Source organism: Cibotium barometz, unplaced genomic scaffold, assembly GCF_041138505.1.
Source record: "Cibotium barometz isolate CiBa-2024 unplaced genomic scaffold, ASM4113850v1 ctg576, whole genome shotgun sequence".
Lineage (NCBI taxonomy): Eukaryota > Viridiplantae > Streptophyta > Polypodiopsida > Cyatheales > Cibotiaceae > Cibotium > Cibotium barometz.
The window spans coordinates 25,468-50,905 of record NW_028229456.1 but is presented as its reverse complement, the minus strand read 5'-3'; the positions used below and the strand labels follow the sequence as shown (position 1 = coordinate 50,905).

Below are 25,438 nucleotides of genomic sequence, written 5' to 3'. Positions count from 1 at the left end.
CAGATATTTGTTCCCATTCACTTGTATCAAAGCATTGTAATAGAAGATTTGCAAGAGCGATTTATTCGTTTTAGGCTTCTGGTTCATAGAAATAGATGGATGAGACGGAACCGTTCCCCATTTAAGGATTTTCTTATCTATAATATGTTGCTTGAAACTTATTAATATCTATTCAATCCGTTCCGGTTTGGTGGGACGTCACTGGATCAAATAACGAAACAATTTTTTAATGAAAGTTCAATATCATATAAGAAAATCTTAGATACTCTTCATTCAGTCTAGATCTCTAGCAATATAGAGGTATTTAGAAGTCGAATCAGTAGAAGGAAGATCTATCTTTTCCTTTTACTGATACAATAAGATTCTGCTTGTAGCATCTAAAATGATTAAAAAAAAGGATAGATCATTTCCTATATGAGTCTTTCTACTTGACAAAAAAAAAAAAAGTAAAATCAAGGAAGAATAAGAATTTCTTCTATAGGGAGTATGGGAAGCGGTTTATAGGGAAGCAACTTTTCAATATCCTGTTCGGAATAGATCCTTTTTGTGGATTCACTCTCGAGGTGACTGATTGATTCGCTTATCCCAATCATTCAGTACACCGGAGTGAAGTGGGGATTCTCGAAGAAGCGACGCTTAAATAGGGCCCTTAGAAGCATTGGATTATCCAAAAGAGGGGAACTTATGGGTTCTTTCATCAATTATTGGAGCTTGAAATAGTGAATCCCTCACTGGTTTATGGGCTATAGTCCAACGTGATTTGATTTGGCATATGGGTGAAAGACAACTATCCTATCACTGGGAGTTTTTGATGTAGATAATGTAAATTCTTTAGGATATTATGAGAATGTACCTTCCCCTTTTTTAGCGCGAATCAAGTTCTTTTATTGGAAAGAAGCGTCATCATCTCCATCATCTAAACCATCTTTCATTCCACCGGAAATAGATGAATCTCCCCGGGTAGGATTTGAACCTACGACCAATCGGTTAACAGCCGACCGCTCTACCGCTGAGCTACCGAGGAAAATGGTAGGGAATTTAGTCTCATACACATTTAATGACCCTTGTTCTTTGAGCCGCCTCTGAATCTGCAAGACGTTAAGCTTCCTCTGACATTTATTTCGTAAACTTCGCGTACACCCTAACTCCTATTATAGGAAGAAGCGGCAGCGATAGCAATCCTATTTGAATAGAGCCCCAGAATCATGGGGGGGGGGGCTGGTGTGGTCGATCTTGGCCATGATTGATTGCCCACCCCCCATGATCTGTATCGATCAATCACCAATCAATAGTTTCTATTCCCCCCCTTCCGAGAAGCATAGTAGAATAGCCACAGGATTCTTTTACCTCATAGAAGTAGAAGGAATATCTTTCAATAGTAATAGGGAGAATAAAGAAAAGAAAAAGGAAAGAGATAGAGATGGGGAAGATGAGGAAGATGAGGAGTAGTCGGAAGAAATGAACACGAATTGGAGCCTTGTGAAACGAAAGTGGCAGTTTATGGTAAAGGTGGGATTGGCAAGTCAACAACTAGCTGTAACATATCAATAGCTTTAGCTAGGCGTGGAAAACAAGTCCTACAAATTGGGTGTGATCCCAAACACGATAGCACCTTCACTCTTACAGGATTTTTAATACCTACGATTATAGATACTTTGCAATCAAAGGATTATCATTATGAAGATGTATGGCCCGAAGATGTGATTCACAAAGGTTATGGTGGGGTAGACCGTGTGGAGGCTGGTGGACCACCCGCAGGAGCTGGGTGCGGGGGGTATGTCGTGGGAGAAACAGTAAAACTACTGAAAGAATTAAATGCGTCTTATGAGTATGATATCATTTCATTCGATGTTTTGGGGGACGTAGTCCGTGGGGGTTTTGCCGCTCCATCAAATTATGCCGATTATTGTATTATCATTACTGATAATGGATTCGATGCACTTTTTGCAGCAAATTGCATCGCTGCGTCAGTTAGGGAAAAAGCGCATACCCATCCGTTGCGATTAGCTGGTTTGGTGGGGAACCGAACATCTGAGAGGGACCTTATTGATAAATATGTAGGAGCTTGTCCCATGCCCGTACTAGAAGTATTACCCTTGATCGAAGACATTCGAGTTTCGAGAGTGAAGGGAAAAACTTTGTTTGAAATGGCTGAATGTCAACCGAATCTCAATTATGTTCGTGACTTTCATTCAAATGTAGCAGATTAAACTTTGTCTAAACCAGAGGGAATTGTACCAAGAGAAATTCCCGATAGAGAATTATTTAGTTTACTTTCTGATTTCTATCTAAACCCCAATTCTGGAAAAGGGGAGGACACTCGAAATAGTCAGCAGAATACTCCACTTGATTTTACGATAATATGACACCGAGGTTGTCACGCCTCTGTATATAAATACCTCTCCAAGGAAACGTTTTCATGAAGAATCTTGAAATTCCTACTTTTGAATGTGAAACTGGTAATCATCACACCTTTTGTCCTATTAGTCGTGTAGCTTGGTTGTATCAAAAGATAGAAGATAGTTTTTTTCTAGTAATAGGTACGAAGACTTGTGGTTACTTTTTGCAGAATGCTCTTGGAGTTACGATTTTTGCGGAACCTCGTTATGCAACGGCAGAATCGGAAGAGGGGGATATCTCAGCTTAATTGAATGATCAAAAAGAGTTGAAGAGAATCTGTTTCCAAATAAAAAAAGATAGAAACCCTAGTGTTATTATTGGATTGGCACATGTACCACAGAGATAATAAAAATGGATCTGGAAGGCATAGCACCCAAACTAGAACGCCAACTCGGAGTACCAATCATAGTGGCGCGGGCCAACGGATTGGATTACGCCTTTACTCAAGGAGAGGATACTGTATTGGCTGCCACGACACACCGATGTCCCGAATACGATCGTTATGCAACGAGCCAAGAAAAGAAAGAAGCAATTGAAAGTGTTGAGGAAGGGAACGCCGCCCCAGCAGAATCTAAGAGATTCACTTCTAAAGGAAGAAATTTGAATCACCGCGCTTTAGTCCTTTTTGGATCTCTGCCTTCAGGTGTAGCTTCTCAATCGAATTCAGAGTCGAAACGCCAATCCATTCAAGTATCGGGTTGGTTACCCTCCCAGAGATACGCTGAACCTCCAGCTTTGGGCGAAGGAGTTTATGTTTGCGGTGTAAACCCTTTCTTAAGCCGCACAGCGACAACATTGATGCGTCGGAGAAAATGCCAATTAATTGGAGCACCCTTTCCGATCGGTCCCGATGGAACACGCGCTTGGATCGAAAAAATTTGTTCAGTATTTAATGTGAAACCCGACGGTCTGGAGGAGAGAGAGAATCATATCCGGAAGAATCTGAAAGATTATCTTGGAATAGTAACCGGAAAATCTATATTCTTTATGGGAGATAATCTGTTAGAAATATCTCTAGCACGATTTTTAATTCGATGCGGAATGATCGTTTACGAAGTAGGTATCCCTTACATGGATAAGAGATATCAAGCTGGCGAATTATTGCTTTTGCAACATACTTGCAAAAAGATGAAAACACCCATGCCACGAATTGTTGAGAAACCGGATAATTATAGTCAGGTGCAGCGTATGCATGAGCTGAAACCTAATTTAGCAATTACCGGGATGGCCCACGCCAACCCTTTGGAGGCAAGAGGTATTGATACAAAATGGTCTGTCGAATTCACATTTGCCCAGATTCATGGATCCACTAATGCAAGAGATGTTCTTGAGCTCGTTACTCGTCCTTTGCGGCGTAATAACGACTCTATTCTGGGTTGGGGCAGTCTATCGAAACAGACGGTAGAAATCTAAGTTAAATGATTTTGTTTTGAAATTGCCGAGTAATAATAATTGGTCACTAATCATTATGAAAGAGTATATAAGAATATATAAAAGTTCTTAATCATAAGATTTGTTTATTTCATTTTTATTTTCTATGATTGAGAAGAAAGCTCCCTCCTAATTTTATTGATAGAATTCTTATTCTGGGTGTACAAATAATTATCAAAATCATTTGGAAAAATGACCTATTTGTGTGTATAATATAAGCAGTATCAATACTGATTGTAAGATGTTAAGGAATAACGTGAGTAATATTAATACTGGTTGGAAGATGTGAAGAAATAATTTAGGGGGGGGGGGGCATGGGGGTAGGGTAGTTACAAACATAAAAAATACTACAACGATTTTAAATCTATTAAACACTTTGTCACTGGCTTGGGTCAAAATAGTGAGTCCCTACATATTATTTGGCATTTACTACGGGTTACTCACAACACTGCCTGTCGGACCTTCCCAAATATTATGTATAAGGGCTTTTATCATGGGAGGAAGCCTCAGCGGCATCGTCGCCATGAGTGGATCGATGATGGGACAGCTACTACTTATTCTATCAATATTTTGTTCACCTATATATTTATTCTTGTCAAAGCCGCACGCGCTAACTCTGGTAGCAATACCATACATGTTCCTTTTTTGGTTTCGAACCAAAGACTTACCGGATTATCAAACTTTACGCCCTATCACTTCGTTGCGTGATTACCGAATAGGTAACCTATTTATGAATAGCTTTATCTTTCAGATTCTGAATCCAATTCTATTGCCAAGTCCTGTGTTGGCAAGATTAATTCACCTATTTTTGTTTCGTTATAGCAACAACGTAATATTCTTAATAAGTAGTTTCTTGGGTTGGTTGGTAGGTCACATACTATTCAGCTATTTATGTAGACTACTCATAGTTCGTGTGGAAAAAGATTCACCACTACTTTATTTATTGGTAAAACGCGCCATTCATAGAACTTTTAGTATTATTCTTGTTATTAATGTAATATTCTGCTTGGGTAGAGCCCCATTGTCTTTTTGGACTAAAAAATTCCTAGATGAGACTAATGAGAAAGACCTAGATTTTTGGATGTCCGAATTCAAGGAACTAGAAATATTGTGGTGGATTTTCAAGCCATGGCCTATCTCTTTCTACGAGCCCTGGAGGACGAATCGGCCTCTACGATTCAAAAAGAATAGTCGATTCGACGGAAGTAGTCTCGTCAAAAGAAGAGTATCCACTTATTTTTTTGATAAATGTTTAATCGATGGAAAACAAAGGTTAACCTTTGCGGCGTTGCCTAGTCTGTCAATTCTTGAAAGATAATTAGAGGAATATTCAAAAAATTCGGATGTATCCACGGAAACCTATCCCTCATACCGGGACTGGATTTTAGAGAGACTGATAAGGAATGAAGCTTTTCAACAAGAGTTAAAGGACCGAATCGGATTATTAGATGCTGGGTCTACTTTTTGGAAAGCAATGGAAAAAAAGACTAGATTGACAAGTGAAAATAATACGAGATTACCTAACGTATACGATCCTTTTATCACTAATTCCTATCGTATAAGAATCCCGACTCCACAGACATTTTTGACAGTGAATGAACTAGATCGGACGATGAGAAAGGGATCGGAATCAGTGACAAATAAAGGATCAGTGGCAACTAGAAAGAGCATTTACATCGGTAGAAACAGTTACAAGAAGCGGATTGAAGATTGGGTCTCTGCTAAAAATCGAAGATCGAGGCGTAGCAACAGGACCCCTCTCCCGTGGGAAACTTTACCGAGAAAAGCCCAACGCGTATTTCACTTCATGTTCGATAACCGACTAGTGTTCGATTTTGAAACACAAGACATTTTGAAAGGAATAAAATCTTCATCCAGCTTCGATGTGACTTGGGAACAAATATTTGATATTGATCCTATAGATCGAGCCCTGTTTTTGATTTATCTCGAAGAAGATTGTCGCAACTTAAGTCAAACCTCTCTCTCAGCTATACTCTCAATAAACGGCGAAAAGCGCTTCTCTGATCCGAGATACGAAACACGCTCAATCTATAAAATTGAGGATCTAGAAAAGTATTTGGCTCATGAGACTGAAATAATGTTTGATGCTCGATTCGATGTTCCAGGCGTGGAAAGTGATGTTCGTTATAGAAAATTACGAAATCTAGGGATTAGTATTGCGAAGACGAAACGTAAGACAATAAGACTAGTAAAACGATTTGCAAAAATATCTGATTTTCGTCGAAAAGTTGTGAAAGGGTCTATGCGGTCCAGGAGGCGCAAGGTTTTGGTTTGGGAAATGTTTCAGGAAAAAGCGCATTCACCCTTTTTCTTGAGATTGATGGAAATACCTAACCTCTTCCAATTACCCATCGAGGGATTGACAAGTTCAAATTCTGAAGGAATGATTATTGGCCCGGTAGGGCCGGCTGGTCTGCAATTCGAACAAGAACTAGACTTTTCCTCAGCCGCGAAAGGCTTAAGTGGATCAAAATCTGCTCGTTCAGCTATAGCGGCTAGATTGGATGTGGGTCCCATTCACAGTGGAAGGGGTTTATTGCTGGTCCTACAACCGAATTTTCGAAAATATATAAAATTACCTATATGTATAGCGTTTAAAAATTTTGGTCGTAGATTGTTACTTCAAGATTCTGAATGGGATAAGGATTGGAAGGAATGGAGGAAAGAGATTCATATTAAATGCACGTACGACGGCGAAGAATTTTCACCTAGTCGGTTTCCCGGTCGCTGGTTGAAGGAGGGCTTACAGATAAAGATTCTATATCCATTTCAATTGAAGCCTTGGCATACTCGTGGGAGGAATAAACGATCAACCATCCGGGAAGAAGTTATAAAGATCAAATCTACCAGGGATCAAGGATCAAAAAAAGGCAGTAGGTTAGAACGAAAAAGGTCCCAATTTACTTATTTAACAGCTTGGGGATTTCAAACAGATGTACCCTTTGGAACTATTAAAAAAGACCCTCCTTTTTGGAAACCCGTTCGAAGAGAGTTCATTCGGATTTGGAATAAGAATCTCTCGCTGCGAACCCAGCAAGTATATCGTTTCTATTCCAAATTCAATATAGCCAGGATACTGAGACCAAGTCTATTAAGGAGATTGAATCTATTCTTTGGAGTTGAAGAAACTTCAAATCACTCTGGTTGGAATGAGATTACTGGGAAAGAAACTTTAGCCATTAAGCATAAAAAGGAACTAGTAGAATCGAAATCAAATATTGGTAAAACAGGTGAAAGGTCGATTCATATTGACAATAAAGTTCAATCAATTGTTAATGCTGATGAAGGACTAGTTGCGGGTAGTAATGCGCACGGATTCGTGGATTTGTCAACCGGAAAGATCGTTAGAAACGAGCGGGATACCAAAACATTCCAGGTCAATGAATTAGTAATGGATCATAGACTGAGGGACACGAACCTTACCATTCCTCTGAAATTTGAAGGAGAAAGAATGGGTTTTGGGGGAATTACCTTGAAATTGCGCATATTGATTGCAGAAGTAAACGAAAAGTATTTCTTGGTAACATCAACATTATGTCAAAAAATTAACAGAGCTCTTGCTCATTACTCTAATGAATTTGCTGCGTTGCAGGCGCAGCTAGTAAAAGTGAGGAGTAACGCTATTGAGGTTTACGAGGAGACGGAAAACTCAACTTTATCTGTTTCCGGAACGAAGAATGAGGTGTCGCGGGTTGACCGTTTTCAATCACTATCTCAAGCTTATCTTTATGACAATGTGTGGAGCATGAGCATAAAGGGAAATTTAGATTTGAGTTTTATGGTGAATGGCACCGTGAAGAGCAGTAATTCTGGGGAAAAGACCGGATACACCGAGGATTGGGATAATGGTTCAACTTTGTATCAGCCTGGGAAACCTTGGGATTCTGCAGAGAATTCTTACGATGTCCTGGGCGATGACAGTTTCGTGGATTGTCTCGATGAGACCGGTAACAAAATTGTACATAAATTTATTAATGAACACATTAGGGAATCTGGAGAGGGGTGGGGGTTCCCCAAACAGCTCTGTGACTTAGATGCAAATAATTGGAATAAGTGGGTAGATTGTTTCTACAGATGCAACTTACCGCTGGAGGTGTGGCGTAATATAGCACCCCAGAAATGGAGAGTCGGTTTGGATAATTTGAACATACTCAAGAATATTGAGAAAAAAGTTTTAGATGAGCCGGAACAATATGTCCCTCGAGACAATTATTCCATCTATACGGAAAACCCCTTGCTTAGAGACCGAATCAAGAATTTTAATAAGCGCCGCAAATACAGTTATTCGTTACATAGTTTTATTGATTTTTTAAGAGATGCAGATACACAAGAATATCCTATGCGGCAAGACGCTCTCGCACAAAAGATTCATTCCGAGAATCGTATCGAGAAAATTACTAGAGTAGGGGGGAAGAACAGACCCTCTCATTCACAAATTTCTGATTCAGAATTGAATTCTAAATCAAAGTTTGATTTGATGTTATGGGTAGTTCCGGATTTCACGGGAATGAAAAGCATTTCTAGAAAAAAATCAAGATTGGAAAATCCTGTTTTGAAAGATGATGATGACGCTGATTACAGGGTAGTAAAATTATTAGATATAGATGATAGGTTTCAAGATACAGTGAATGAGATATACGAGATAACGTTAGATGAGAGAGAAAGTATTGATTACATATTTCGATGGAAATGGAAATCCAAAGCATTAGAGGGGGAGCTAGAGAGATTGAGGAACTTAACAGTCCTCATTAGCATATTGGGAAATGACCAAGATCTTACTGCGTTCCGTGTCAATATAGGTATAGATTCGGATCTATTGAATCTCTTTTTAAACACAACTAGACTTGGTGTTTTAAATAACTTATCTATTGTTTCGGCTCACCGTTTACCGCTAGTATTTGACGACCAAATTTTGATGTACAAAATTGTTAGCCCTTTATTAAAATTCAAGTATAGATTTAGAAATAGATTCAATAAACGGTTATACGAGGATATATATAATGGGTGTATATCACGTTTATCGCTCGTAGCGATAGAAGGAAAGAAAAAACAGTCTCATCTTTATAACATCGAGGATCTCCTGCTTCCGAGACGTCGCCGGGAATTGCGATTCCTTCGATCTCTACTAAATCTAGAGTCTCTAGAACCGGAAGAACAAGATTTAGATCCCATTCCCGGAATCGAACGGATCCACGGGAATAAGGATTCTAATCATTTGGGGATAAGTGAGGTCCAAAAATTAAACGTTTCCTATGGCCCAGCCACCGTTTAGAAGAATTAGCTTGTGTAGGTAGATTCTGTTTCAATATCACTAACGAGAGTTGATTTGCCATGCTCAAGATACGGATGTATCCTATTATTCGAAATTGACGTAAGCAGAGGAATATAAAGCAAAAGCATAGGTTTAAACGTTTGCTTGATTGGGATTACCAAAATCCCGGTAATCCCAATCAAGTATTTGACATATCGATTAAATGATCTCCCACCGGCAAGCCGCGATACACATACCTGCTAATTGATAATGAACCGATCCTCAAACAGTGAGTCTGGGGCTTATTGCAATACCGTTTTTCAATTCAATTGAATTTTTTTTCCTCTCGCTCAAACTGATATTACTCCAATTGTCCAACTGGTGACTGAATCCTTTATAATCGGTTTGAAAGATAAAAAGCAATCATAATTATTATTGTTACTATGAATAAAAAGATATCTATTGATTTGTCGTTAATAGGTGGGAATAAAGATACAGGATCTGCCGGTTCCCAAGTCTACTATCTGACCCATCAAGTCTCAAAACTTACTTCTCATCTGGAATCGCACCTCAAAGACTATTCATCTCAAAGAGGTTTGTGGAAATTACTAGGCAAACGTAAACGTCTCTCAATCTATTTATCCGAGAAGAATCCAACTTTGTACAATAAAGTTATAAAAAATCTAAGTATTCGGGGATTAAAGGGGCGTTGATACAAACTCGCACAGGAAGTTGCTACTTCGACACATATTGTACAAAAAAAAATATCTATTTATTGACTGAAGCTAGATTTTGTAATATTTATTGGAAAGGAAACAATTTACGAGTATGCCTCTCAAAGAAATAGATCCAGTTACAGTGAGTCTGGGTCCTCATCATCCATCGATGCATGGTGTTCTTAGGCTTATTGTTACTCTAGATGGAGAAAATGTTGTTGATTGCGAACCAATATTAGGCTATTTACATAGAGGGATGGAAAAGATTGCCGAAAACCGGACGATTTTACAGTACCTTCCCTATGTAACAAGGTGGGATTACTTAGCCACCATGTTTACCGAAGCCGTAACAGTCAATGCACCAGAGAAATTGGCAAATATTCAAGTACCTGGAAGAGCTAGTTACATACGTGTAATCATGCTTGAATTAAGCCGAATAGCTTCCCACTTGTTGTGGCTTGGACCCTTTCTAGCGGATGTTGGTGCGCAGACTCCATTCTTTTACATATTCCGAGAAAGGGAAATGATTTATGATTTATTTGAAGCTGCTACGGGTATGCGAATGATGCATAATCATTTTCGTATCGGGGGGGTCGCTGCAGATCTACCGTATGGGTGGGTAGACAAATGCCTAGACTTCTGCGATTATTGTCTACCAAAGATTCATGAATACGAGCGACTAATTACGAATAATCCTATTTTTTTGGGACGGGTAAGGGGAATAGGTTTCGTTAGTAGGGAAGAAGCTATCAATTGGGGCTTATCGGGGCCCGTATTACGAGCCTCAGGGGTTCAGTGGGATCTCCGCAAGATTGATCATTATGAATGTTATGATAACTTGGATTGGCAGATCCAGTGGCAAACAGAGGGAGATTCGTTGGCTCGTTATTTGGTACGAATTGGCGAAATGAAAGAGTCTATTAGAATTATTCAACAAGCATTGAAACTTCTTCCAGGAGGTCCATATGAGAATTTGGAAGGTCGACGCTTCAGCCAGCAACAAGGAGAAGCAGAATGGAATGATTTCAATTATCAATTTGTTGGCAAGAAATCCTCTCCCACTCTTAAGTTACCTAAGCAGGAACATTATGTAAGAGTAGAAGCCCCCAAGGGAGAATTAGGAGTTTTTTTTGATTGGAGATGATAGTGTTTTCCCTTGGAGATGGAAGATTCGTCCACCTGGTTTTACAAATCTACAGATTCTTTCTCAATTGATAAAAGGAATGAAGCTAGCAGATATTATGACAATATTAGGTAGTATAGACATTATTATGGGAGAGGTTGATCGTTGAAACGGTAACTGGTATCGAAACTTACGGAGAACAAGTAGTTCATTCATTTGATGAATTAGGAATTGCAAAAGATTATTTTGAATTAATTTGGATTTTAGTCTCTATCCTTATCTTAGTTATAGGGGTTACAACAGGAGTATTAGTCATCGTATGGCTCGAGTGAAAAGTGTCCGCGGGGGTGCAGCAGCGTATCGGACCGGAATACGCAGGTCCGTTGGGAATTACCCAATCTCTAGCAGATGGAATCAAGCTTCTTTTAAAGGAAGACATTGTTCCAGCCAGGGGCGACACTTGGTTATTCAATATTGGACCAGCCGTGGTAGTCACACCAGTTTTCATAAGTCATTTGGTAATACCTTTTGGTCAACATATTATTCTATCTGATCTGAGTATAGGTGCTTCTTTTTGGATCGCTATCCCAAGCATTGTACCCCTAGGTCTTCTCATGGCAGGGTATGGCTCAAATAATAAATATTCTTTTCTGGGTGGTCTTAGAGCCGCTGCCCAATCTATCAGTTACGAAATACCCCTGGCTTTATGCATCTTGTCCATATCCCTACGTGCGATTCGGCGAGTAGGAATCGGAGTAGATACTTAAAAAAAAAAAAAAGATAGAAATCTTCGTTGATTGACTAAACTAAATAGTCATTTGGGTGAGATCGAACAGCGTTTCGCAGTTATTGGGTCGAGTCCCATTCCCCATGTACGGGCGTAAAAGCATATCCGAGCGGTAGACACCGCTTCACCCCAGGTCTACATCGAGGCTTGAAGCGGGAACGGGGAATAGTCGAGTTTTAAGGATTAAGCAGGAGTGGATGGTCAGGAACACCAATATACGCAAGAGACTTGTAAGGTAGAGGGAAGGGTATATAGAAAGCGGGTACGGGTAAAGCGTAAAACTACTCAAATAAAATCTTTCTCTATCTCTTTTTTCTTTTACCGGATGAGAGAGACTCAGCTTCGGTAGGGGTGACTGAGTGGTACATCTCGAAAATCCCAGTCTCGAGTATATTCCTATCCACTTCAATCATGACTATTTGGAACGAAGTAACCCTTGCAGCAGTTTCCCGATTCTAGTAAAAAATAAAATAATAATTGGATTAATGCCAACAATCAGTCATTTGTTTGTGAGATTGTGGGTTGTTAAACCGGGGAGATTATTAAGATAATCGTTCCAGGATTTCCCTCCCCAAATGCGGGTAAATATTTTTATAGACGGAGATGTATGGTAAGCTTCAGAAGCTCATGGAACATTTTAACCCATATTGAAAAAGGACTGAGAGGGTGGAGATGGATTCGGAAGCGGTTACTTCTTGTAGCAAACGGAATCTCATCGGTTAGGATTGAGGGGGATCTCCATACAGCGGTGTCGCAGATGATAATCTTAAATCATTGACCCTTCTCGATCGAATCGATGAGGAGCCGTATGAAATCCCAACTTCATGTACGGTTCTGAATTAGAGGTGGTAACTAGAACCATACCGTCGACTATCCTTATCCGGCAGCTTGAGTACAGTTGATATAGTTGAAACGCAATCTAGATATGGTTTTTGGGGATGGAACTTGTGGCGTCAACCCATAGGTTTCATAGCGTTCTTCATTTCGTCATTGGCAGAATGTGAGAGATTACCGTTCGACTTACCTGAAGCGGAAGAAGAACTAGTAGCTGGTTATCAAACTGAGTATTCGGGAATAAAATTTGGTTTATTTTATGTTGGTTCTTATCCGAATCCATCGGTTTCTCCATCATTTGTAACGGTTCTTTATTCGGGTGGATGGGATTCATCAATTCCTTTTTTTACAAAACTTGGACAAAATTCCCTATCTTGGGGTCTTAGCGGCGCATCCTTCGATTTATTGAAAATAGTGATAGATATCGTTATTACATCATCTAAATCTTATTTATTGTTATTTATCTCCATTTCGACAAGACGGACTTTGCCCAGAGTAAGAATAGATCAATTATTGGATCTCGGATGGAAATTTCTTTTGCCGATTGCTCCGGGAAATCTGTTGCTGACAGCTCCGTTTCAACTTCTGTCACTCAAATAGTATACGCTTTTATTTACTCCAATATTCCTCCAAGTTAAATCTATTAAATCTATTTAATAGATTTTTATTTTTTAGAGAGATAAATATATTTATCTATTTATAAGAAAATAAAAAATTAGATTAGGTTTATCTATCATATGTTTCCCACACTAATTAAATTTCGGAATTATGGGCAACAAGCCATAGAAGCTGCAAAATACATTGGTCAAGGTTTTGCGGTTACTTCAGATCATTTGAATCGCTCACCGATAACTATCCAATATCCGTATGAAAAAATTGTATCATCCGAACGATTTCGTGGACGCATCCATTTTGAATTCGACAAATGTATCGCTTGTGAGGTATGCGTCCGGGTATGTCCAATCAATCTGCCTGTTGTTGATTGGAAACTAATAAGAAGCATTAGAAAGAAACAATTGAAGAGTTATAGCACTGATTTCGGAGTTTGCATCTTCCGTGGAAATTGTGTCGAATACTGCCCAACCAATTGTTTGTCAATGACTGAAGAGTATGAACTTTCGAGTTATGATCGTCATGAATTGAATTATGATCAAATGGCTTCGGGGCGTCTACCCCTTTCCATCTCCCAAGATTTTTCAGTCCAAACAGTTTCAGCAAGTTACCTATCCAAAAGAGTTATGGGTAGATATTCCGAAAATCAAACCATCACTCGTAGTACCAATTGAATATTTTGAGAGATGAATCGACTCATCTTGTTATCTGTGATAAAGAGATGGGGGTTGCTAAAAAAAGAGAAAGAGAGGGAATATATATACTGGAGATGATAAAAAAAAATTGAGCAATTGTGTATAACGAATTTATCCGAATCAGTTCATGAAGCTATTTTGACATTACTAGAGTTGGGTATTCTACTAGGAAGTTTGGGGGTAGTAGCACTCGCTAATGTGGTTCATTCTGCTTTTCTTCCCGGGCTGGTTTTCACCCGTATATCCCTATCATATATCGTATTGAATGCTGATTTTGTAGCTGCCGCGCAATCGCTTGTTTATGTAGGAGCTATAAATGTTTTAATTGTGTCTGCCGTAACGGTTACTGATGAACCCACGAGTTCCAATTCACCCACTAATTGGAGTACGGGGCATTTCATTACTTTGGGAGCTTGTACGGGTCTTTCTTCACTATTAACCATTATGATTAATAGTACAAAATGGTCTAATATATGTTTCATTAATCGATCGAAGATTCTTGTGGGAGAGACCCCGGGGAATAACGTCCAAGAACTTGGATATCAATTATTAACCACTTTTCTAGTTCCGTTTGAACTTCTTTCCATACTTCTTTTAGTTGCTCTGATAGGAGCAATTACCCTGGCCCGCAACGAAGAAGTAACCACAATGAATGAAGGGTCTGTTTCGTCATCTCGGAATAACTCTTCATTTTTCTGATCAATCTCGACCTTATTGAAATAGAAAGGTTAGAAGAGACAGCCGTGTAAAAATGACCTATCATGTTTTCTAGAGAGGAGGTTAATACATCACGCTTGAACACGGACTAGTGCTAGGTGCTTATCTATATTGTATTGGTTTCTTTGGGTTAATCACGAGTCGAAACACGGTTAGGGCACTCACGCGTCTTGAGCCAATTTTTAATGCAGTTAATATTAATTTTGCGACATTCTCCAATTTTTTGATAATCAGCGATTGGGTGGAGAAATATTTTCTTTATTCATAATAGCCGTTGCGGCTGCTGAAGCTGCTATTGGATTAGCCCCCGCTCTTGTTATTCAGCGAAACAGAAGATCGACTCGTATCGATCAATTCGATCTGTTAAAATGGTAATTGATCAGTAAATACAGCGTTTCTCTAAATCTAATCAATTTGGTGTTCAATTGAAGAACGGGTATTGCTACCGATGGAACCGTGTTACTGTCCCCCCCCTCTTTGATAACTAAGTTTCTCTCCTTATCCTATACTTCTATATTCTTATTTTTTATTTTATCAAAAATAAGGTAATGAAAAAAAAGGAATAATTCTCTATAAGCATTAGATCCGATCAGGTAAATCATATAAAGAAAGGGAATGTTTCACTTAATGATCAAGAGTATCGACGTAAGGGGTGGGAAGAAAGAGGTGTATCCTAACCATTTAAATAAAAGAATATTTTTGGTATATCAATCTGATAGGAGTAAATAGACTCAATGGCACATTCAGTGAAAATCTATGATACATGTATCGGTTGTACTCAATGCGTAAGAGCATGTCCCACAGATGTATTGGAAATGATACCCTGGGATGGGTGTAAAGCCAATCAAATAGCTCCTGCTCCTAGAACAGAAGATTGTGTAGGTTGTAAGAGATGTGAATCCGCTCGTCCAACAGATTTTTTGAGTGTACGCGTCTACTTGGGAGCTGAAACTACTCGCAGTATGGGTCTAGCTTATTGATTAGCCGGTAGAGGTAGAAATAGATTAAGAAAAATTAATTTTCACTTTATTTCGACTCATACTCGAGGCTTCATGATCATGAAGTCTGGGTATGAGTCGGGATATTCAGCTTATACAGTCCTTTCTATCAAAAATTATTTTCTATTCATGATGAGTAACGTACCTCGGCTAACGATAATCGTTCTCTTTCCAATTTTTGCAAGTCTGCTACTTCCGATGCTGCCTCGTAACGGAAATAGAATCATTCGATGGTATACCCCGGGCATCCGTATACTAGAATTTCTAATAATCATTTATATTTTTCATTGTCACTTCCGAATCGATTACCAACCTATTCAATTGATAGAGAACTTTAACTGGATAAACTCTATTAAATTTCATTGGGGCTTAGGTATTGACGGACTTTCTATGGGTCTCATTCTACTAACAGGTTTTGTTACTACTTCAGCAACCCCAGCAGCTTGGCCGATCACGCGTAATACACGGCTATTCTATTTTCTAATGTTAGTTATGTATAGCGGCCAAATAGGATTATTTGCTTCTCAAGACATTTTGCTTTTCTTTTTCATGCGGGAGCTAGAACTAATTCCAATCTATTTACTTTTATGCTTGTGGGGTGGAAAGAGACGCTCATACTCAGCCACAAAATTTATCTTATACACAGCCGGTGGTTCCATCTTTCTCTTAGTAGCAGCTTTAACTATGAGTTTCTACGGAACTGAGATACCCTCTTTTGATATTCAAGACTTGACAAATAAATCGTACCCCATATCATTGGAAGTACTTTGTTACTTGGGGTTTTTAACCGCCTATGCTGCGAAATTACCAATCTTTCCCTTTCATACTTGGTTGCCAGACACTCATGGAGAGGCGCATTACAGTACGTGTATGTTACTAGCTGGAGTATTATTAAAAATGGGAGGATACGGGTTGATCCGAATAAATTTGGAGTTATTGACCCACGCACATTCCATATTTGGATCATGGTTGGTACTGTTTGGAGCAATCCAGATTGTATACGCTTCTATGATTTCTATGAGTCAGCGCAACCTTAAGAGAAGAATAGCCTATTCATCAATATCCCATATGGGTTTTGTAACCATCGGAATTGGTTCCTTGACAAATACGGGTATTAGTGGAGCTATATTACAAATGATTTCCCATGGTTTAATAGGTGCAGCTCCGTTTTTCCTTGCGGGTACTTGTTACGATAGAACCCGTACCCTTTCTCTCGACCAACTAGGAGGGATTGCAATTCCAATGCCTAGACTATTTACCATGTTTAGTATCTTCTCACTGGCATCTCTCGCGTTGCCGGGAATGAGTGGGTTTGCATCAGAATTATTGGTATTCCCAGGAGTCGTTACTAATAAGCAATATTCGTCTCTATTTAAAGTGGGCGGTTACAGTAGTAGAAGCAACTGGTACAGCATCAACTCCCATCTATTTGTTATCTATGTTACGTCGAATATTTTATGGGTACAGACCAGCCAACGAATCGAATCCGTATCTAATTGATTTTGGTCCAAGGGAATTATTTATTTCGATTTGTCTCTTCCTACCAATACTAGGTATCGGTCTATACCCGAATATGATTTTAAATCTATGGAATAGTAAAGTACTCTCGATCTTGTTCTCATATTCCCTTATGGAATGAAGAAAAAACGAGAAGTAACCATACTTTAAAATTAGACTTTTTTTTTTACAAATTGATAGCAAAATGCCAAGATTTGTTTTGTCTTCGATCCTTATTTAGTAAAAGAGTTTACCAATCTCAGTAACGTCATTTCAGGAATATTCGTATGATAACGTTGCCCCACGAATATCTGTATAGGGAACCGATACTACGAGTTGCCATAAATGGGGATGGAGAAACAGAAACAAACAGATAAGTAGATACAACTTTTTACTATTTATCTTTTAAATGTTTGTTTCTGCTCGTCCCTCTTTCTAGTTATTATTCAAGTAATCAATTAAATTTGGTTATACAGGAATTGAGAAAACCCTTAAATTAGTAAAGTGCCTCACTTTATTCTTCTTTTTTTTTTCATTCACTTTCATTTTCCTTGTTCTCAGATTAACCATCCATAGTTGTGTAATCCAATTCCCGATGGATTGACGCCCGAAAAACGAATCCAAACCAAAAAGAATCCTGTAGATGCCACCGCGGCAGGTCCCTCTCCACCCCAACTCTTAGTTATCTTGGTATGAAGATAAATAGCATGTATTAGCCAAGTCACTAATGCCCAAGTTTCTTTAGGATCCCAGCTCCAGTAAGATCCCCATGCTTCATTAGCCCACACCGCTCCGGAAAGAATACCAATAGTTAGAAAGGAAAAACCTAGGCTTATAATTTGATAAGCCCATTGATCCAATTGATTAATCAACTGGCACTTCTTTGAATTTAGGGATAACAAATAGAAAGGATTCTCCACGTCAGTTTGTTTTTGATCGTGATAATAACTATTCGTGTTCAATAATCGAACGCACAACTTGTGATTCAAGTTGGAAATAGAAGATCTATTCGTTTTATCAGAATAAATAATCGATAAAGAGATTGCTGATAGGGATCCACGTAACAGAGTTGCATGGCTCAGTAACATCATAACTTACATGCATCATTAACCGATGGGACTGCAAAGCGGGTACTAACTGCGTGGATTGTTGCATCCCTCCAGGAAGACCTGAAGTTGCAAAGGCATGAGTCGGCATAGCACCTGGTGCTGTGACTGCACCTGACCAGTCATTCTGATTTCTAACTTTCAATATTATGTACGATAGGGAGAAGCTCCATGAAAGGAACATGGATGATTCATATAGATTGCTCGACGGTAAGTGCTTGGTTTGGACCCAACGAATTATCATAAATCCTGTTGTACGAATAAAAGCAATTGTCATACCTTTTCCGCTCAAACTATTCAGTTTATGAGGCCTACAAGCTAGATCGATCCAATGCGGCAGAGTAACAGTAAAAAGCATAAGAAAGGGAATGTGAGCAAATATGCGCTCTATATCAATGTACATCGTAATGAAAAAGGACCAGTGAATTAATCAGATTCGATCAGTATCAAATTAATTAGTATTAAGCAGCTTATACCATCTATTTTTCATTTCAGAAAGAGAAAGATAGAAAATGGTAGCTTTATTACGCGAAGTTGAAAATAAAAAAAAAAAGATATTAGAACCTTATTCCCATTACATTCAATAGATTTATCGAATAATGCTTATTCCAGGTTCAACTTTTTTTGTACTTTGCACTGGAATGCCGCGCTACTCGGACTCGAACCGAGATGCTCTAGCACTGCTTCCTAAGAGCAGCGTGTCTACCGATTTCACCATAGCGGCTTATCATTCACCCAAGTTTAGTTTATCATAGTCTCGGATAATAGGTCAATATTTCATCTTTTTTTTTTAATGAACAGGAAGGATATACAGGCGAATAGAGAGTAAGAGTAAAAAAGAAGCATTTGCTTGATGTAGGATTGAATCCGTATCGATATTTGATGCTATACTTGCATGGAGGTAACGGAATATAGCGCAGTTTGGTAGCGCGCCATCTTGGGGTGATGGAGGTCGCGGGTTCAAATCCTGCTATTCCGAGTAGAGGGAAAAAATAACAACTAATAGTGATATAGTGAATCCCAAATCCTATATGCGATATTTTAGTTTAAGTAATTAACAATGTGATACTCCCTTATATATATATATATGGAGAGAGAGAGGAGGGGCTTTCCTATCTTGAAGTACAAGGAAAAAGAGTCTTTTTCCGTATTAGACGTACTATCGAGACATCTACCGCTCCCCGCCCTCACCCCCCCCCCCCCCTCCCCTATGTACCGCTTCGATTAGTCAATGACTAATCTCTATCTATCAGTGTAAAAAATCATTTGGTTACGATAAATAAAGATGTCTAGTCTAGTATTTTGGCGTGATTCTGCTATTATGTCTCAATCAATGATATATGAAACGCTTCGCTTGCCAGTTGAGTCTATTTCTGTGACGAATATGGTTGAATCTCCTAATTATGCGTGTTGGAACAATGAGATGAGCATAAGATATTAGATCTTTTTTATAGATCGCAACAGATTGGCAAAAGGATTGAAACAGTCCTTGTCAGCTAACGTTATTGATAATGGAAGGTTGACAAATGAGATATGTATACTTATTAAGCTGAAACTTATACAGAGCAAACGAAGTGCTAAATATTTAGCACTTTCTAGATAAATGGGTATTATCAACCCTTGATTTTAATTAATCAGATATTTAAAAAATCTTATTTCACTTAGCCGGTACCGTAGCAAGAGATAAGACTCTTTTTTAGTCTCTGGGATTCAATACTCGCCTTACAAAATTCTGTTCCCGATTTCTTATCAAAACAATACCCAATTAGTAAGTTGTTACTAACTCTCTATTACTAATTCGATGAATGCTTGTCGGATAAACGTGAGTCTTTTTGTTTTTGTATAGACTAAACTGGACCATCTTATTGTTACTACTATTTAAATGAAAGTTGAGGGTCTCTGTATGATGCAAACACAGACTATCAATAATGAAGAAAGGATATTCATATATAGAATTTATCTATCTATATATATAGATATTTTTTTTTTGGGGGGGGGGGGGGGAAATACTAAGTCTAGGTTACCAATTAATCAATTAAGCTGTAAATATCGCTGATTGTTATAACTCTTCCCACTTCATATTTTTCTACTTTAATCAGTTATTTTTGTAGTCTTCGTGACTAATCACAAAAAGATACTATTAATTTGTTCCAGAGATTTTTTCGTTTGTTATATAATAAAAACTTTTTGAACGACCAGTTAAAATGGATTGGGCTAAAGAAAAAGCTTTTGATGCTACTTTCACCGATTTAGCCCTCCACACATGGTTACGAATTCTTTTCCTTGACCCGGAGGTACGTTTCTTTGGAACTGCCATAAGGAAATATATATTTAAAGTCTATGATTGAATTGAGAGGGTTAACTATATTGATACGTATCAATAGAATAGATATAATGAGGGAAAAGAAGAAATGAATGATGCAAGTAAAAAGGAATAAAAAAGATCCATAGACTTACGTTTTTGTTACATTAATCTTCTAAGTAACTAGTGGTTGATACAAGAAATCAGTTAGCAATCATTTAATTCTTTGCCGTTAAAACAGATAGAATCGACCACGAATCGGATCAAACTTTCTCTGTATCCAAATTTTCTTCATGTTTTCTTCTTAGAATGGATCTTTTGTATCACTATTTTATTTCCGAAACAAGGGTGTAGGATCCTTCCTCTAACAGTTGCATCACTCAACCATGGATGTCCAATACTGATTTCGGATCCACGACGAATAAGTGAGACTCGATTTATCGATACTTTCATATTGTACCCTGATATGTCTTGAAGTGACGCGAAGTGACGAACGTCATAAAATCTTCCTGGTTCCACTCGGAGTTGTTTCCCACCGACGTCAATTATTGCATATCTATTCATTACGATTTTTTTTTTACTGAAAAAGGGGTTTGTAAAACCAATTGATTTGGGATTGAAAACTGTAATTTAGATAAGTATCTCCAACGTATTTAGATCTTGTCAAGTTTTTTGCGTTTTGCTGCAAAGATTCAATTGGGATAGAAGACAAATAACTTCTCTAGTTACATACTAATAATCTTATTCCATTCTTTATTGTTCCTTTTTCAGAAGTAAAAAAAAAAAGTAAAACAACAAATTCAATTCAAATTTAATATGTTCGTGTCTTTTTCATACGAATATGCTTGGATCGTTCCTTTATGTCCACTAGTAGCTTCCGGCTCAACTGGATCAGTATCGTTCTTCTTCCCAAAAGCCGCCAAAGGTCTACGTCGCTCCTGTGCCGCGCTCAGTGTTCTCTCACTAACTGTTTCTATGTTTATTTCCTTTATTCTATTCTGGCAACAGAATGTTAATCACTCCACTCACCAGTATTTGTGGTCGTGGATCCTTAAAGATGAGATTTCCATGAAAATAGGTTTCCTGATAGATCCGCTCACTCTTATTATGTCAATATTAGTTACTACTGTAGGTATCTCAGTCACGATTTACAGTGATAGTTATACGTGTCACGACTAAGGATATGTAAGGTTTTCCACTTATTTGAGTTTGTTCACCGCGTCAATGCTAGGATTAGTCTTCAGTCCCAACTTGATACAGATTTATGTGTTCTGGGAATTAGTAGGGATGCGTTCTTACTCGCTAATAGGTTTCTGGTTTGCGCGACCAAGTGCTGCCAATGCCTGTCAAAAAGCTTTTGTGACCAACCGTATAGGAGATTTTGGATTATTGCTGGGTATATTGGGTATCTATTGGATAACCGGTAGCTTCGAGATTTGTGAATTGTGTGATTGATTTGTTGAGTTAATTAGTAGCGGTAGTGTTAACCCCGTCCTCGCTAATATAATAGCTCTTCTACTATTTTTAGGTCCAGTGGCTAAGTCTGCACAATTTCCACTCCACGTATGGTTACCAGATGCAATGGAGGGACCCACCCCTATATCGGCTCTCATACATGCCGCTACTATGGTAGCTGCTGGAATCTTTTTTGTAGCTCGAATCCTTAACCTCATTGAAATATTACCTTTGAGCATGGGTGTTATTTCTTGGGTAGGTGGAACAACAGCCCTATTGGGGGCGACATTGGCCCTCACTCAGAGGGATCTCAAGAAGGGTTTAGCTCATTCCACTATGTCTCAGTTGGGATATATGGTGTTAGCCTTGGGCATTGGTGCTTATCGATCTGCTCCGTCTCATCTTATCACACACGCTTATTCCAAAGCCTCATCATTTCTCGGATCTGGTTCAGTAATTCATTCGATGGAAAAAGTGGTTGGATACTCTCCCATTAAGAATCAAAATATGCTTCTCATGGGTGGTTTACGGAAGTGTATGCCAATTACCGGAACTACTTCTTTTTCAGGTACTCTTTCTCTATGTGGTATACCACCACTAGCCTGTTTCTGGTCTAAAGATGAAATTACTGCAGAGAGTCGGTTATGTTCCTCTTACCTTGGATGGATAGCTTCCATCACAGTCGGTTTCACTGCATCTTACATGTTTCGTATTTACTTCCTCACATTTGAGGGAGATTTTCGTGCCAATGATATTGATCACACCAATTTTGGCAATTCTCGTTTATCCGGTAATAGTATTAATTTATGGGGGGAACCCGAAATAGAATCAGCAATTGAAAAAATTATTGACGATTCTGTGTCCTCACAAAACGTGGAGGTTGCAGAAGCCCTTCCAGTTGCATATTCTGCTAAAGAGAATCCGGCTCATGAAGAAATAAATCAAACATATGCCGACGTGTCCCACTCTCACAATGTACTACATCCCGAAGAATCAGATTTTGCTATGGTACTGCCTCTAATAGTGCTGGTAATACCTACTCTATTGGCTGGGTCGATAGGAGTCAATTCTATTCAAAAAGAGACTGGCCTTGATTCATTGTCCCAATGGTTGATTCCCCTCGTTGTTCCTATCAAACTCACTAAAGATTTGGTAGAACTCTTGGTAGATTCAATCGGTTCGATCAGTTTATCTTTCGTTGGAATATTCATTTCCTATGTAATGTATAGACCAAATTCTTTTTGTGAAAGAAAAACTTATAAATCTATTAAGAATAGCAATTTTTTAGATGAGAATTTGTTGAGTCCGTTCGGACATTTCATTCAAGGTTGGTCACTAAATCGAGGTTACATCGATTATTACTACAATGTCTACTTCGTAAAAACTACAGTCTTTCTGAGTAAGCTAGTCGTATTTTTTGATCAATGGGTAATCGATGGAATTATCAATGGAACTGGTGTTTCGAGCCTTTTTGGCGGGGAGGGTGCAAAATACGGGGGAAGTGGTAGAATATCTTATTATTCATTTGGATTAATTACTGGAATTATCCCACTACTATTACTAACAGTTGTCGCTTCTCCAGTTACTTAAGAAAGGCTCCAATTCGTGTTCATTTCTTCCGACTACTCCTCATCTTCCTCATCTTCCCCATCTCTATCTCTTTCCTTTTTCTTTTCTTTATTCTCCCTATTACTATTGAAAGATATTCCTTCTACTTCTATGAGGTAAAAGAATCCTGTGGCTATTCTACTATGCTTCTCGGAAGGGGGGGAATAGAAACTATTGATTGGTGATTGATCGATACAGATCATGGGGGGTGGGCAATCAATCATGGCCAAGATCGACCACACCAGCCCCCCCCCCCATGATTCTGGGGCTCTATTCAAATAGGATTGCTATCGCTGCCGCTTCTTCCTATAATAGGAGTTAGGGTGTACGCGAAGTTTACGAAATAAATGTCAGAGGAAGCTTAACGTCTTGCAGATTCAGAGGCGGCTCAAAGAACAAGGGTCATTAAATGTGTATGAGACTAAATTCCCTACCATTTTCCTCGGTAGCTCAGCGGTAGAGCGGTCGGCTGTTAACCGATTGGTCGTAGGTTCAAATCCTACCCGGGGAGATTCATCTATTTCCGGTGGAATGAAAGATGGTTTAGATGATGGAGATGATGACGCTTCTTTCCAATAAAAGAACTTGATTCGCGCTAAAAAAGGGGAAGGTACATTCTCATAATATCCTAAAGAATTTACATTATCTACATCAAAAACTCCCAGTGATAGGATAGTTGTCTTTCACCCATATGCCAAATCAAATCACGTTGGACTATAGCCCATAAACCAGTGAGGGATTCACTATTTCAAGCTCCAATAATTGATGAAAGAACCCATAAGTTCCCCTCTTTTGGATAATCCAATGCTTCTAAGGGCCCTATTTAAGCGTCGCTTCTTCGAGAATCCCCACTTCACTCCGGTGTACTGAATGATTGGGATAAGCGAATCAATCAGTCACCTCGAGAGTGAATCCACAAAAAGGATCTATTCCGAACAGGATATTGAAAAGTTGCTTCCCTATAAACCGCTTCCCATACTCCCTATAGAAGAAATTCTTATTCTTCCTTGATTTTACTTTTTTTTTTTTTGTCAAGTAGAAAGACTCATATAGGAAATGATCTATCCTTTTTTTTAATCATTTTAGATGCTACAAGCAGAATCTTATTGTATCAGTAAAAGGAAAAGATAGATCTTCCTTCTACTGATTCGACTTCTAAATACCTCTATATTGCTAGAGATCTAGACTGAATGAAGAGTATCTAAGATTTTCTTATATGATATTGAACTTTCATTAAAAAATTGTTTCGTTATTTGATCCAGTGACGTCCCACCAAACCGGAACGGATTGAATAGATATTAATAAGTTTCAAGCAACATATTATAGATAAGAAAATCCTTAAATGGGGAACGGTTCCGTCTCATCCATCTATTTCTATGAACCAGAAGCCTAAAACGAATAAATCGCTCTTGCAAATCTTCTATTACAATGCTTTGATACAAGTGAATGGGAACAAATATCTGTGGATATTGCAGATGTATATGCATAAACTAAGTTTCTTTGACGTATTCGGAATGTCGCTCCTCATCCAAAGGGAATTTATTCCACCGCTTAATAGATGATTCAGCTATCGATTTCGGATCATATCCACGATAGAGAAAGAAATTCTTAATCTTTTCATTTGAGAAATGTTTTTCGCGCTCCCTTCTCATACCGTAAGTGACGTAAAGCCTCCGCACCAGTTCTTGCTTCGCTAATAAACTACGACGCGAGGAAGGAATGTTATGATCCGGCTGGAACAGAAGCATAGGGTCCCAGATGAAGCGCCCCCCTAAGAATCGAGTCGGTTCATCGGATCGATTACATTGTGTTTCATATTGATTAGATGAGTCGGAGATTCCCAATTCGAGAAATTGCTCACGTAACGAGATATTATCCAATCGGT

At 38.6% G+C, this 25,438-nt stretch overlaps 1 protein-coding gene and 3 non-coding genes across 4 annotated transcripts; 3 read left to right on the top strand and 1 right to left on the bottom strand.

Annotated features, from left to right (window-relative positions):
* Positions 1-952: 952 nt before the first annotated feature.
* TRNAN-GUU (transfer RNA asparagine (anticodon GUU)) lies at positions 953-1,024 on the bottom strand. Its single transcript has one exon. It is a non-coding gene; the product is annotated as a tRNA-Asn (tRNA).
* Positions 1,025-4,023: 2,999 nt separating this feature from the next.
* LOC147602467 (protein TIC 214-like) lies at positions 4,024-5,149 on the top strand. The gene is made up of 2 exons (XM_086797943.1): positions 4,024-4,034; positions 4,123-5,149. The coding sequence occupies exons 1-2, from the start codon at positions 4,024-4,026 to the stop codon at positions 5,147-5,149; spliced, it is 1,038 nt and encodes a 345-aa protein (XP_086654069.1).
* A 13,944-nt stretch (positions 5,150-19,093) lies between these two features.
* Positions 19,094-19,167, top strand: TRNAP-GGG (transfer RNA proline (anticodon GGG)). The gene has a single exon. It is a non-coding gene; the product is annotated as a tRNA-Pro (tRNA).
* A 4,825-nt stretch (positions 19,168-23,992) lies between these two features.
* Positions 23,993-24,064, top strand: TRNAN-GUU (transfer RNA asparagine (anticodon GUU)). Its single transcript has one exon. It is a non-coding gene; the product is annotated as a tRNA-Asn (tRNA).
* The last annotated feature ends 1,374 nt before the right edge of the window (positions 24,065-25,438 follow it).